Source organism: Dermacentor variabilis, chromosome 3 (genome assembly GCF_050947875.1).
Source record: "Dermacentor variabilis isolate Ectoservices chromosome 3, ASM5094787v1, whole genome shotgun sequence".
NCBI lineage: Eukaryota > Metazoa > Arthropoda > Arachnida > Ixodida > Ixodidae > Dermacentor > Dermacentor variabilis.
The window spans coordinates 74979001-74994425 of NC_134570.1; the positions used below are offsets into that span (position 1 = coordinate 74979001).

The 15425-nt window shown below is 45.7% G+C and overlaps 1 protein-coding gene across 18 annotated transcripts in view; it reads left to right on the top strand.

The window, feature by feature from the left end:
* LOC142575880 (uncharacterized) overlaps positions 1-15425 on the top strand; it is an 81439-nt gene that overhangs the window by 14075 nt on the left and 51939 nt on the right. For all 18 annotated transcript variants that reach the window (XR_012826725.1, XR_012826726.1, XM_075685633.1 and 15 more), the window contains exons 8-11: positions 2065-2285; positions 6290-6442; positions 9210-9445; positions 12805-13129. Coding sequence is in view for 16 of the 18 variants with exons in the window: in XM_075685633.1 (XP_075541748.1) it covers positions 2065-2285; positions 6290-6442; positions 9210-9445; positions 12805-13129 (935 nt within the window). In the remaining 2 variants the exon portion in view is untranslated. The remainder of the gene's footprint in view (positions 1-2064; positions 2286-6289; positions 6443-9209; positions 9446-12804; positions 13130-15425) is intronic.

Sequence of the window (15425 nt, forward strand, 5' to 3'; positions counted from 1 at the left end):
GAGCACAAGGTCATGGGTTCCCAGTTGAGGCATCTGCATTTTGATGCAGATGGAATGTGAAAATGCTTGTCGTAGCGAGCTTCGGGTGCACGTTGATGAAACCCAAAGTGCCCAAATAAATCTGGAGCCCTTCTTTGCAAATATTGATCAAACGTACCATATTTAAAAAAATTATTGTGCCAATTCTAAATAAGTAATTAGTTTTGGTGTAGGTCAGTTAGTTCCTAAGATAACTAACATTCCACTTCCATTGTTTCGGGCCGCAATGAAACAGTAATGGCACAATAAAAAAATTTTTTGCATGGTTAGATACTGTATTCACTCGCATAATGATAGCACTTTTTCGTCAAAAAAGTTGACTCAAATTCAAGTGTGCGATCATTTCCTGCGAAAAGAAAAATGTTTTTTTCATCCTGCATTTGCTGTGGGATGACGACAGGCACAGCAAGCCGAATGCGATTTCTTTTTCTTCTCGTTGGTACATTACGCGCGTTGAAACAGTTTTTGTATCAGTAATGAATAACATTAATATCGGCAAGTTTGTGGCAATAACGTAGCCATGTCCACTTTGAAGGGGCAGGATATCTATTATAGTTAACGAGTTACAATTGACAGCCTCTAATGGTAATCCCCATATTAATTAATTACACATAAGTTTGCCAAGATTTTCACATCTGCTTGTTCACAAAGGCCCATTCTGTGCAATAAAGCTATTGATTTTTTTTCTAAATAGCAAAATAAGCAGAAAAATATTTTTCAGCTTTCCTTTGCATATTATCTTACTAATGACTTGCAAAAAACTCATTATAAATTTTTAATGAGGTGCAGTTAAAGATGGACAGCCTGATTGCACTCATCAATGTTTCAAGATCTAAATGCAAAAGACAATTCGTTGCAAAAAGGCACCGGGATGACTGAAAGCAACTGCACAAAAAATGAAAAGCTGAGAAAACTGAGCTCAAAAGTTTCATTTGTTGTAAACATGTACACCTTTATTTTGAGCACCTAAAACCCGCCGACGTTTTGAGTGCACTCAAAACGTCTGCTGTTGTCTCTCGTTGTGCAACCTCTTTATTAGTGGACTTGGGGAGCTGAAATCTGCAGTTGAATATTTGACGCGAGAACTTCTGCTCCGCCACTGTCGCAAACACATAGCGGACCTAACGTCACCGTCGCTTGCAGTGTTCTGTGGTTCTGTGGTTGCGCACTTTCCCAGTCACCAACGTGTGCCGGTCGTGCCTCATCAGCGAGCTCGGCGGCATCCGCTTCTACGAGTAGTTTTCTCCCTCTTTTCCACGCCTTTCGTGGTCTTCCGTACACGTGGGCTGTTCAGAACTTCATTCCTTTGGGGCTCATCACAGAAAATGTGCGTAAGCTGCCATGATCGTCAATCACGTTAATAGGAGCGCGCAGCTCACTGCTGTGCAAATGCTCCTGAGAGGTTCGTCAGCAATTCAAATCTACAACATCCAATAGGAGTGCACCCTGTGCCCCAAGTGACTGCTACGCCCAATTGCAATGCCGCGTTCGCCTTCTTTCTTTTTTTTTTTTCTTTTTTTTTTCCACTTGCGTTTGCTGGTGTATTTTTCGGTGGAGAAATGCATCACTCCGGCTATCTTTAGCTCAGTCTCTCCTCTTTACGATGATACCAAGATGGCGGCGCTGCGTCAACGGATAGCTGGGCGATCTGCGGTGCAACAGGGCCTTCCGAAGCCCGATTTTTCGCAATTTTTGATGACAGCACTCTACGAAAGTGTTGTTTTCTCGATTTATACCGCATATTTTGTTATAACATTTCACTACGAGGTAAATAAAGGTCCGTGGATCGCGAAAAAAAAGATAAATCAGAAAATAGAACATTTTGACAATTTGACCACTTCAATTGCCGCGTCCCCCCCTTAAGGATGTTTAGTCGTGCTGTTCTGTTTGTGTCATGCATTCTACTTGGTCATATTGCCTCTCGTTTACCATGGATACCCCTTGCTGATTTCTCAAGTGCGGAAATGATTGTGGAAATAAAACTAAAGCATTTGGCTGACAAGAGTCCTTTGCTTTCCTTCTCAGGCAACTGGAACGACCTGGCGGTCAGTGAGGACTGGAGTGAGGAGGACTGGACTGGTCAGCTGGAGACGAAAGTGTTCACGGCAAGTGGAGTGGCTGCAAATCCTCCGCCAGCACCCGACACAGCAAGCATCATACAGCTGTTGAAGGAGTCTCCACACGAGTCAATTAGTGTTGCCCAGTACAACCAGCAAGCTACCGAATCTATCAAGGCAGCTGTTGGGGTGAGCTTTCTGTCGTCCTAGCATGCAGGGGAGGAAACAGACCACAGCAGGTTTGGGTAGGAATGCATCGGCAATCTTCTTTCCAAAATGAATGGTTGAGGTTGTGAAATTCTTAATTTCTTTATTTACAACATGTTCCTTCGGTCCCTTTTTAGTTTTCATTTTTTATGAGGTGTTTGTGCAGCAGGCATTTAGACTATTCGTTGCATCATTAATTCAGAAAAAGTCATGTGGGAATGCAAAAATGTCACAGACCAGAACTGTTCTTCAAGAAATGTAGTTTGAAGAGAAAAAAGGAGTTGAAATAGACCGAACAGTCATGAAAAGATACGGTATTTACTCGATTCTAAGGCTTCCTCGATTGTAATGCGCACCTGTTTTCCGTGACCAAAAAATTTTTTAAAAATGAGAACCTCAGTTTAACGCGCACCCGTTTTTTATGAACAAAAAAAAAAAGAGTGCAAACCACGCACCTCATGCTTTCATATAAAAATACTATTTTCTCTCATTTGGAAAAAACTGATTTATTCCCAATACACTAAAGTTGCAATGAATAAAAACACAAATGGAAGCAGCGTACCTTGCCACCAAAATTTTCACTGCACCGGTACGAGTCGCCTGGGGCAATTGATATCACTCATCGCTATCAGACAACTCCTTATCGCAATCAACAGACCAAAGCATTTCATCCTCGGTGCCGTCCATGGCATTCGAAATCCTGCACTTTTTAAAGGCCTTGTTGACACCATGGCAGACGGGATTGTGCACCATGCATCTTTCACCCACCCAGCAAAGTCCTGCAGCAAGGCACACTTCATTTTATTGGCGGGCGTGAATTCGTGGCAGCCACTTACAAGCCATTCGGTGTAGAGCGCCCGAATTCTATCTTTCACTGCTTGTTCAAGCATCGAGTGGCTGGAGCTGCGATGTCATGTTGCCGGGTATCATGACAAGGTTGGTGTTGCATGGAGCCAGCTTGTCCTTGTTGCACTGGTCAAGGTGGCACCTGAACGCGTCAAGCACAAGCATCCCACGCAGACCCAAACTGCCGCCGGATCTCTTCCGCCAAACATTATCATTCCAGTCAGCGACCAAGTCCGTGGTGATCCTACCTTTTTCATTTGTGTGCACAATCCCGCCACTCGGAAACACGATTCCTTTTGGGAGCGTCTTCTGTCTGAAGATAAGATATGGGGGCAGCTTGTACCCATCTGCAGTGCAACAAAGCATTGCAGTGACTCTAGTTTTTTCGTGGCCATAAGACAAAATGCGCACTTGCTTCACCCCCTTCTTTTCAACGGTTGTGGTGGCAGGCATGTAAAAGTAGAGGGACGTCTGATCAACATTTCCAATCTGTCCGAAGTGGTAGCTGTTTCTATGGCGCAACTTAAAGCATACCGCTGAAAACTGCAATTTCTTTTCATATTCTTTGGGCAATTTTTGGCATATACCTGTCCACCTTTGAAGAGAAAAGCCTTTTCTTTTCATAAAATTTGATAGCCAACATCTGCTCGCTTTGAAGTCACTCCGCATTAGCCCTTTCTGTAGGGCTAGCTGCATCGCCCACACTTTGAGCAGAACGGTCGTCACAGGCCGCTGTGCCGCTCGTTGCTCTTGCACGTGTTCCGCGAGCTGCTCTTCTATTTCAGCGAAGTGGCCCTGCTTCAGTCCACTGAAACCCTTCCTTGTTGCTTTGCTGGCGAAAATATTCTTCTGTTTGCGCCAGTCCCGCACGCAAGTTTTGGGAATTCCGAACACTCGTGATGCAGCCCGATTTCCGTCCGTCTCCGTGCGCATAACTTTCTTGTTATATGCAGCATCATGGTGGACTCGGCGTGTCTCCGCAGTCGGTGCTTCCATGCTGATTGAATAAAAAAGATGGGTGGTAGATTACACCAGCGCCTGGTTACACATACAGCATGGAGGTATGCACATGGAGGAAGCTACAGCAGCTAGGCTGGAAGCGCGTACGAGATGGACATTTTTCGAATGCCGATGGCGATGTGGTAACGCGGATTTAGGGTCGTACTTGATTCTAACGCGCATACAATTATTGGTCCCATTCTATCGGAAAAAGGGTGTGCGTTAGATTCGAGTGAATACGGTAATTTGATATAAATGTTCTGAAGAATTCAACAACAAAAAATTTCATACCAGTTGTAACAGCACTTTGTTGACAAAATGAGCTAATAGCGGTGTTATATGGACCCTTCCGATCTGGATCAAAGTCATCGACTGCAATTGGCTCCTTTCTGCAGCTTGCGTAAAGGAGCCAATTGCAGCAAAGAAATTCAGTGTGGAATAGGCTCAATCAGAATCAAAACTGCACCATACAACACCCATATACCTTCAGTTTGTTGTGTCGTAAAATAGGGATATTCTGCACAAGTGGGGACGTTACTTTCGAAATGAACTTCCTTGCCTTTTGTTTTCATAGATTTTGATAAAAATTGGCAGAGGTAGTGGTAATGTTTCTGTGGTACTGAATGGTTAGATGTGTTACCGTGTTAGTGCCAAATACTGAAGCTCAGCATATTAATTGTATCTAGCCTGACATTACATCAATTACCCTTTGTGCATTGAAAACAGCTTTTTTAATGAAATACAGTCGACACTCGTTACAAACGACCCGTGTACAACAGACTTTCGGGTATAACGGACCATATTTCAACCTTAGTTTGTTCTACCTATTTATTAACGCAACCAAGTTAGGTTTTCACAGACCGTGCTACAATGGACTCTGCTACAGCAGACGAAATTAGTAGCAGTTTTTTTCAAAATCTGGCATATAAAACCAACATATTTTGCCATGTCAACATAGACTGACAACTTATTTTCAAGGGTCAGCCAACGATAGCAGCTCTATATCGCGCGAGAGTAAGGCCGGGTGGCAATGTGCTGTCTTTCGTGTGTGAGGCACAGGAGGAGGCAACGGGGAGTGGGGTTCTACTTTTGAAAGCGATATGCGACGTGGTCAAAGTGCACAACCCACGGGTCTCATTTTCAAAGCGATCTGCAGTGTAGACAAAGTGCACCCAGTGCTGGTAGCATTGTATGCGCTGTGCTTTCTATGTTCGCGTTGAAGCAAGAGACCGCACGAAGGTTAGTTCACTCACTACTGCCGCGCTTCCTCACTCCGTTTTGACAGCAACTCCCGGCGGTCATCGAGCGAGATAAAACTACTATCCTTACTTCGCATAGCTGTCTACTGATTTGCTATTGCAATCGATGCTCTGCCTTTTGGGTGAAACTGCAACTTTGTTCTTTATTTTGGACATTCCATCCTTTGCAATGACGTTAGACATAGTGACCAAAGTTTCGGAAGTGAGGTGTTTCGGATATTATGGACTTCACATAAACTTGTGTCTTTTGTTGGGTTATTAGGGGTCTGTTGCAGCGAGAGTCGACTGTAGTATTATAAGCGAACTTTGCCCATTTTGAAGGTATCTAACAGAAGACTTGAGACGTGTTGAGCATACGCGGGCACGTCACAATGTTCACTGAATCACAAGTTGGTAAGGTACAAGATATAGAAATACCACTTTGATGAATGAGTGTGCAAGGTCACCAGTGGCGTGCGCACATGTGCTTTTCAAGCCATCACAACCTAAGTATGAACCCTGCAGCTCCTCCAAGAGGCTACATGAAGGCAGACACAAAAAGAACACACACTTGCCATACATTTACTTAGGCGATCAAGTGTTGAACAATATGATGGAGAGTGCAGGCCAGGCCAAAAGTGACGACGCTGCCCTAGATTAATAGCACTGTGACCATGGTCATTGCTAGCACTGCTAAGTGCTATCCTAGTTGATATTTGGAAATGTGCCAGCTTCTGGCTGTCTGTACTTTCACATGTTTTAATTTATTTGTTTATTTATTTGCAAGTACATCTGTGGCTGTTTGCAGCATTTTGTTGGGCACCTAGCAAGTTCTCTTTGCATTTTTTGTAGTTCGGAATCAACCTTGTTAGTTCATTGTTGCATCCCTCTGTCCATTGCCAGGTTGGCTCGGCAGCCAATTCTGTCACCGGCAGCAGCTACCCCGTGGCTCAGACGGTGTCCTCTGCAGACGTCTCTTCTGTCACAACCTCCAAGCCAGTCCCTGCGTCCCAGCGGACAAAGACGCCAAGGGTGCGGGTGCCACCTCCCTCAAAGGTCAGTGAGAATGTGTGCACGATAACAAGCAGCAGAATTCAGGCCAGGGCTTATGCATTCACTAGTGCAGGCACTGGGGGCACTAGTTGCTATCATGCGAATCTGGAATCCGTTCAACTTCGAGAGGAGATGAGGCACTTTAAATTACTTTGTTTTTGCAAACAATTTTAATAAAATTCGCACAGTCATTGTATTTTTACCAGCTGACCAGAAATGCAATTATTTTTTTCCTGTGATAAATATTTTTAGTGATATCCAAAAGAGCATGTTCTTTAAGGCCTAATGAGCTAATGAACAGCAATTTGCATGGTAACATACACCACAGTGAATTGATCCTGAATGTTCACAGTGTGTCTTGAGCTATAAATTGTTTTAGACCGTTTTTGAGCGAAGTTATACATTTGTCAAATTTAGTCATAAAAAGTGCCCACCTTGATAATAGAAAAATAAGTTTGGCGTTTGTTATAAATAAGTTATGACCAGGTGGCAAAATCTCTCAAATTCAGTGGAACCTGGGGGGGGGGGGAGGGGGGCTATAGAAAGTGTTCACAAGCACATCCCTTTAGAAATGGCTTTAGTAGACAGGATACTACAAAACTTCGGCAGCTGATCATGCCTGAACCCAATCGCACATGCAGTGAGCAACGTTCAGGTAGCAATGTAATTGGACGCACACAGCCTTTCTTCAATTGTAAATATCGCCAGGTTTAGTGCTCGGAAATGGTCTGCGGGCATTAAGGGGGGACGTAGCTTTGAAAATCAACTTCCTTATTTCTTCATGGATTTTGATGAAAATTGGCACAAATTTTTAGAATGTCTCCCTGATGCTTCCATAAACGTTTCAGAGCGATATCTTGTGAACATTTTATTCAATTTTAATGAGCGGAATTTTTCTCCCTCATACTTTCTGGAGAGGTTGGGGAACCTAAAAAATGGGATAGAAGGCTTGTAAGTATTGACTGCATAGCTAAATGCGTGCTGAAGGTCATGACATTCTTGGTGTTGTTGTTTTATTTTCTTTTTTCTTTTTTTTTTTGCAAAACAAATTTTTGGAGTGCCATATTTTATGTTACCTTCACATCAAGCACACTTTCAGGATAGACAAATAGCCATATCGTTAACTATATCGTAGTCCGAGGCAGCAGCGCAGACGATGTGCAGGTGACGGCAAACGAGGGGTAACTCCAATCACACTGCGTACACTCATTGCACTCGGCAAACACTAAAGTAGTGCAAGGGAGAGGAATTCTGCATGCGAATCGCCCACGTGGTACGATATTCAGATGCTAAGTTCACGTGAACGAAGCTCACTTCCTTGAGTCGAACGAGTAATTTCAATTCGTGGGAGGCTAACTAGAATGAGAGAATCAAAGTGCAAAACCTCAACGCCACGGTCCACCACGTTGTGCCCCTCCACGTGCGACAGGCAGCTTCGTAAAGCCTTAGGCCTAAAGCATTGCTACCCTGACAACAACCGGCATCCAAAAAACAACACTCAAAATGGGCGCAAAACAGGCAGCCGCGAGGAGACGTCAGCTCTGTGAGGTGGTCCGACCCCGCACACAGCATCCGAGTTGACGGCGCCCACCGTCCCAGACGGTGTCGGAGCGCCCAGTGCCAGGCCGCAGTACCAGTCAGCCCGCAGCAGGACCTGTGGCCCGCTGCCACCCGGCTCCCAAAGCCGCAACTTCATCAGAGTCAAAGAGATAGAAGAAGCTATTTACATGAGAAATTCGGACCACCCACGAGGCTTCCGTACTCACTCGCTTCAGGCTTGTTAATGCTCCGCGGGCGCTAAGCCTCGCTTTCCCAGGATGCAGACTGCGTGGCTCTCGTACCGACGAATGTCATTTTAAAAAGCACTTGCGGAAAGGCTTAGAATGTTGGCAAGTTCAAACACACTACAGCCACCGTCGCCTCGCTCAAGAAAGCACGCCGCCGACACTAGCGATCAAATTCCACGCTAGCCCTACGCTTCGGTTCAAACAAAGGTCTCGAACGAAGCAAAACTGTTGAATCTATCGTCCGATGCCCCAAGAGGTCCACGTTGGGCAGCCAGATGTGGGGTTCTCACACCCATGCTCTTGGGACAAAGGAACGACAACACAGTAGTGCAAACAATCACAACGGCATTTATTGCACCTTTCATAAATCAATGCCTGCTAGCCGAATTGCTATCCATAAAACATGCCGATGGGTGCGCGACAAATCTAGAAGTCTGACTCACCGCCGTTAGGCAGCGTTAGCAACGCAACACTCGCGCCATCTCTTGTACTGTGCCTCAACCAGACCGACTGCCGCGGGCATCGTGGAGGCCACACAGCAAAGCCTAACCACAGGAGACAAGAGGCATGCGGGAAAACCACTTATCAGGGACGCGTGAGAGTCGCGTATCCCCACAGTGTGTATCTCTGTGTCTGTCTACGGGCCTCGATTACACAAAGGCCTGAGGTGGGCTTCGTACAGCGGCTCTCGCCATAGAACTCTGCACCTGATTCACAAGTAAATGCCGCGATAGTGTTCGCATGGCTACAAAGTTCTGACACTCGTGACAATTGAACTCGTGCCTAACAGACTGAATTCCGTGCACTGGCGTTAGTGGCCACAAAATTTTGCAATACCTTTGCACTATTCGAAACCTTTACGTGTGAAAGCTGGTTTGTGTTGCTTATCCTAACTACTGGCCAGAGGGCAAGAGCGGTGGTGTTTGTTAAAAAGCATCTGTAAGCACTAAAAATGCTGCTTGTTCTGTGTGTGCTTTCTACAGATACCAGAGTCAGCAGTTGAAATGCCAGAAGACAGTGCCGTCTCTTCACTAGAAGTTCAGTTTGGTGGCCTTGAGTTCGGCACAGACACGTTTGACTTCGGGGCTGCGGATGGCTTGGCAGCTGTGTCCACAGCACAGCCCACAATGCCGCCAGGGTTGGTTCAGACTGAGCAGGCCGCAGTCACTTCATCAGTTTCCTCGTCCACACCTTACCTGGATGGACATCATGGTGTCAGGTAGGTTGCCTAGCATATTAGGCTTATCCCGCGGGTTTTCATTGCCAGTTTCACACATAGCAAAAAAAAATTATACAGCTGTAGCTGACCCAGTTCTTGATAGCAGTCTGAGTGCAAAGTTTGTTTCAAGAAAATTGAGAAATACAGACAACTCTATTTAGAAATGCAATGAAGTACGTGTTTACATGTTACCCATTGTAACAGGTTAGTGTGCAGCGGTGTGAAACGGTTATCAAAAGAGAAAAAGATAATGTTGATTGCCGGTGCTCTGCATTTTGTGTGAAGCGAGATTGCTCACGAGGAAGTGGGTGCACATTTGGCGTGGCACACACTGCGCCAACACAGCATCGCCTTAGATTGCACGCGTGACGACTCTCTACGAAAGGACCGTAGACACAATCACCTTTGCTTACTGCCGCAACTTGCACTTCACACAAGACAGCAGAGCATTTATAAAATCAAGGCTTACGATAGCAACGCGCGCATCCATTGCGTCGGAGCCAGGCGCAGCTGCATCAGTGTGAGCAAGAAATTCGGTTTTTCGCTTGGTAGCTGGCATGGAACCAAAGTCTTGTAGTTTTTCTTGAGCCTTTATTTTCTCAGCAACTGACTCGGTGGATTCCGACAGGGTCATTCTGGACTCGTTCTTGACTTTCGCCAAGGACGTGCAGCTTCTAGGACGGCTCTGAATACGCCTCCCCCCTCCTCTTCCTATTCCCCATTATAGGCCTTCGCGCCATCCCTTAATAAATACATTTTGTCATCATCATTTTCTTCAAATCATCTGGCTGCAGTTGTCGTGCTGGAATGCCGCATGAAGACTGGCAACATATTACAAAACAGATGTTGCCTTGAATAATTCTCGAAGTCACGTGTCACCATGAGCAACGTCACAGTGCAAACACGTGTACATAGGCGCACTAGCACGTTTACGTCACCCTCCAACTTTGGAGCGCAGTACCTGTGAGAAGGCAAAACGACATTCAGTTCAAAATTTCAAATCTTCCCGTGGTGCGTTGCGATGTAATACTTTGCAGGCACGATCAGTGTCGCACATTGTATGCCGTGCGCTTGTTAGTTCAAAATGGCCAGACCTGGTGAGAGGCCCTATAATATATGCAGATTCGGAAAATGCAATGTTGCAAAACTTGATGTTTTAGTAGTTTTTAGGCCTGAATTCCAACCTCCCCCTCCCCCTAAACTTTTGTACATGCGTTTAAATCTTGGCTGTTGCCTCTCCGGTGATGATGTGATTTGTGACTTTCGTTCTCCTGAATGTGCACAGTTGAATGAGACTAATTGAAACACACTGAGGAGATGCTGCAACCAAGGGCTGTGCTTTTTATAGGCTGGCCTATTGTTCTGACCTCTGATATTGTGAATGGTAGTTACAACTGATAGAAAAAGTGTTCCCTGTAGCACTGGACTGTAGTTTGCTTTCAGCAGGGATACAGTGAAACCTTGTTAACCTTCATTTTAAATGTTTCGTGTTAAAAGTAGTAAAGTCAAATTTCTGACTCGGCAGCCATTGAACGTAATGTGTTTTGTATCCACATAAACCATACCAGCTTACTGCATACGTATTGGTTAACACAGTGTTTTCATTTTTCATCGTGAAGTCGCGGCGGTACATTGGCCTGGCAGAACAACGTGCCTCATAGATTGGAACGGCCTCTCTAAGCGCAAAGGCAGAGGGCGCGTGGAAAGGTAGAGCGACATCAACATCAGCATCATTTCAGCGCTGTGCCAGAGTCAGAGAGTGTTGGGGCCCATGTTGTGGCGTCGATCAAGCTAGGACAAAAACCAGGTGCTCAGAATAGAAGAAAAATTGGACATCGTTCTGCCATCGAACGTGGCACGAAGAAGTTGGGGTTGGCACATGAGAGGGGTGTACCATTGGCTACAGTGTGTGGCATTTGGAATGCCAAGGAGAAGTTGCATGGCAGTGCTGCTGTGACCGCAAAAATATGTCTGCTATGAGGTTCGACTCTTCGCCATTGTTACCTCTGTTAATGCCGAAGTGTCACCTAACAAAAGTATGGGCGATTCAAGCCCGACAGTGGCAGATGCTGCATGTTGTGTCAGCCTCATGCAGGTGTCAGCCTCGTGGCTGGTGGAAATGCTGGTTCATATCTTAAGGGGGGAAGAGGGGTTTAGGAACTTATTTTTTGACTAAATTTAATGAAAATTGTCACCCAGACAGTTTTTCATGCTGATTTCAAAACTATAATTGCTTTTTAAGTTGACTGAATGATTCAAGATATAATTAAAATTAATCACCTATTGTTTATCTGAACAACTGTCAGAAGAGTATCAGCCAGAATGTTTATGAAGACATATGGCTGGCTACTACAAAGTGTAAGCTACACAACTGTAGGGCTACTTTTTTTTATATTGCAGGTATTACAGTTTTACAGCAATTTGAAGTTCGATCTTCAGGCGTGGCAATCATGTGGTCCAATTAGTAGCCAGATTTTAAAATTTACAAAAGCAAAATTTAAAAATCTGCTCCTAGCATTGTGTGGTACACACCTGTAGCTACATGCTGCTTTTAAAATTACGATTCTATATACCCCGAAGACCGAGATAGTGCTTCGGCAAGTTTAAATAACACCAAACATGAGATTCTAAGAAAGCTTGAAAAAAAGAAAATGAGCTTATTTTTTTAAACGGAACACCACAAAATATTTGAACATATACAGGTGCTATTGCATTAGTAGCCTCCAGGAATGTAGTCTGGCTAGTGTCACTAGGTGATGCCTTCTGAGCACCCGCTGAAAACTTTTGGCAGATGCATGCTCAGCAGACGTAGCCAGCATCTTGTTTGTTCCGGCCGCCGTGTCGTCAGCACGATCTAGTAGTTCCGATTTTCGGTCATTAAGCATTCATGCCAACTCCTGCGCTGTGGAAAAAGCACTTCTTTATGGAACTTTAGCCTATATTTAGCGAAGACTGGTGCCAAACATTTATATTACAGCTACAATATTGATTTAGAATGCTCAAAATTTGGTATAGCACTGCGGTTGCTTAGTGGGTATGTGTTGGCCTGCTAAGCATGAGATGACGGGTTAGATGGAAGTGCAAAAACACCCGTGTACTTAGATTTAGGTGCACGTTAAAGAACTCCATGTAGTCCAAGTTTTCAGAGTCCCCCACAACGGTGTGCCTCATCATCATATTGTGGTTTTGACACCTAAAACCCCATAATTTAATTTCTTTACTGTATCGCCAAAGGAAAAGACCTTTCTGGCCATCTCATCTGCCCACCGCGACACGGCAGAAACACAGTCAAGCATTCATATGAAGCATGCGTTTTGATCAAGCACATCTCCAATTATTTCATGCCTACTCCCTTGCAGTAAGGTTCCATCATCAACAGTCTCCAGCAGTCCTGCGGGTTCGCTAGGTGCCTCCTCGGTTGCCAGCAAAGATGTTGCTCCCGCAACGGCTGGTGCAGTGCCTCAACCACAGTCGCAGCCACCGCAGCAACAGTCTCAGCAGCAGTCGCTACCTTCTCAGCCAGCAGCAGCGCCGCCTCGGCCTCCTGGCATCCCTGCGCCCAAGGAACCTCAGGGCCTGGGAAACAGTGTGGCCCCTGCGGGCAATGCACTGGGCGGTGTCCCCGCGTCCTCTGCAACCTCAGCAGGTGTTGCACCATCTGCAACTTCCTCGGCCAGTCACAAGGTGAGCAATAGCTTCAGTGGACCACCAGTCATCTGTCCCCCGTGTTATGACCTCCTCAGCCCAACTTCTATCTGATCCTGACTAGACTGCCTTTGTCTAGCCATGTTTGATTGGTAATGCATGGTGCCATCTTACTGTGTCGTGGAACACTAGTCCAGGGTTCTCCCCAGAAATTTTTGAGAGGCGAACATCATGCAACAAGGGTGGGGGGGTACAAACACAACTAAGCCTCTCTCTCTCTCTCTCTCTCTCTCTCTCTCTCTCTCTCTCTCTCTCTCTCTTCCCTCCCCCGGGACAACTATTCTGACATGTTGAGTTTCACCTTCACCAATTTTTCTTTTTGGGTGGTTTAACATAACTAAGGCGAGCCAGCAAAGTGTCCCATTTCCATTGCCAAACATTGCTGGGATAAAGAAATGCACCACTTGGCCGTGTTAATACAGTGCAGTCCACTTATAACGATACCACATATAACGATATATCGGTTATAATGATGGGTCGACATGAGAGTGTCATTTTATGCATTAGGTCTATGGGGAAAAACATTTATAACGATAGGTTATTCACCGCATATCGGATATAACGATCAAAATTTTGCAGTCTGGACGGCGTTTTCCGTGCCATATAATCGTAACACTTGCGTTGCTTAGTTCCCTGAAACGAACAATGTCGAGATGAGGCGATGTTTACCTCCGTAAGTTCGTATCTGCCGCCATTACCGCACAGCGCGTCTCGCCCCGCCCGCGCACCGGAGAACAGCTGAGTAGGCGCAGCGCGCGACAAGATGGCGCTAGCCGCTTCATGCGCGTCGGCCACAGTCGCTCCGAAAGAGAGAGAAAGAAAAAAAAGCGACAAGCAAAGCGGCGCGGTGGCGCCCGTCCCGCGTCTCTCTCGCGATAGCAAGCTGACACCACCGGAGCAGCGTGCAACCAACGGTTCAAATGGTTCAACCCAGTTAGAAGATGGCGCCGACAAAGCGCAAAGCTGTGTCGCTTGACACGAAGATGGATATTTTGCAGGACTCTCGATGCAGCTTCAAGGTGAGCGCCCTCGTGAAGAAGTATGAGCTCGTCCAGTTAAAGATATCAACCATCTTGAAAACCGGGAGCACCGCGATTGTGAAGGCAGGAGCTATCAGCGGCCATGCCGATCAGCGGAAAAGGGTTAGAGACCCTTTGTACGCCGATGTTGAAGAGGCGCTTTACCAGTGGTTCATCACCAATTGCTTCAAGAAGGCGGGCTTTGTGCGTAAGGACAAACTTTCCCAACCCGCTGAGACCGACCCGGTGGAAGTCGCTGACATACCGAGCTCTGGGAGCTCGTTCCTACTGGTGACACAGGTGTTGTGTCGAAGGAGGAGTTTTTGACTGCAGACAGTGCTGCCTCGTTCTGCGATGAAGTCACCGACGAGGCGATCGCCGAAGATGTGCTGTCTAGACAGACGGCAAAGTTGTGCGACGGTGGCGACGGCATCAGCGACAGTGACAACGAGATCGACAGTGGCTCCTTGACCCCGACCACGATGTCCAAGCAAAGTGCACTGTCGTCGATCGACTCCTTAATTGATGTTATGCATGCTAAAGGATTGCCGCCAGTGTTCGCGCAGCAGCTGGAATCCATGCACACCGCGGTTGTGAATCTGAAGCTGCCGCAAAAGCAAGTGCAGATTTCGGACTATTTCGGCGCGCCTAACCCTTGACACAGTCATTGGCGCTAGAAATAAAGTTTGTTTCTTACGGCCTACTGTCTACATCATATATTCTTTAGAGCAAGTAGCGAATTGGAGCTCGGAGCTGCAAAGGTATGTTCCGCGTTTAAAAAAAAAATTATATTTTTTTTATAACTGCAGTCCAGATATAGCGATCATCGGTTATAACGATCATATTTTTCGTCTTTCTCGATATCGTTATAAGTGGACTGCACTGTATCTGCATGAAACGCCTGTTGCCTATTCAAATTGGCCAGTAGAAGCTCCTCCTGCGTGTCTGTGGCAATAGTAACAAATTGCAATGCGTTTTTCTTATATCTCTCTGTCTCTCTTGCTGCTTTTTTTTTTTTTTTCCACTGCAAAATACAGTAAAAGCTCGTTAATTCGAATTCTGCAGGGATGCTATGAAAATTTGAATTATACAAAATTTGAACTAATGAAAGCTCGAGAAAACAATTGCTCGGTTAAGGGAACCCAGGTCTTTGGGACCGAAAATCTGCCCAAAATTGAATTTTCAAATTTGTCCTTTAACAGCGCAAAGGTTAAGGATGAGACGAGTGCACATACCTTGCGCTGTTAAAAAATAAT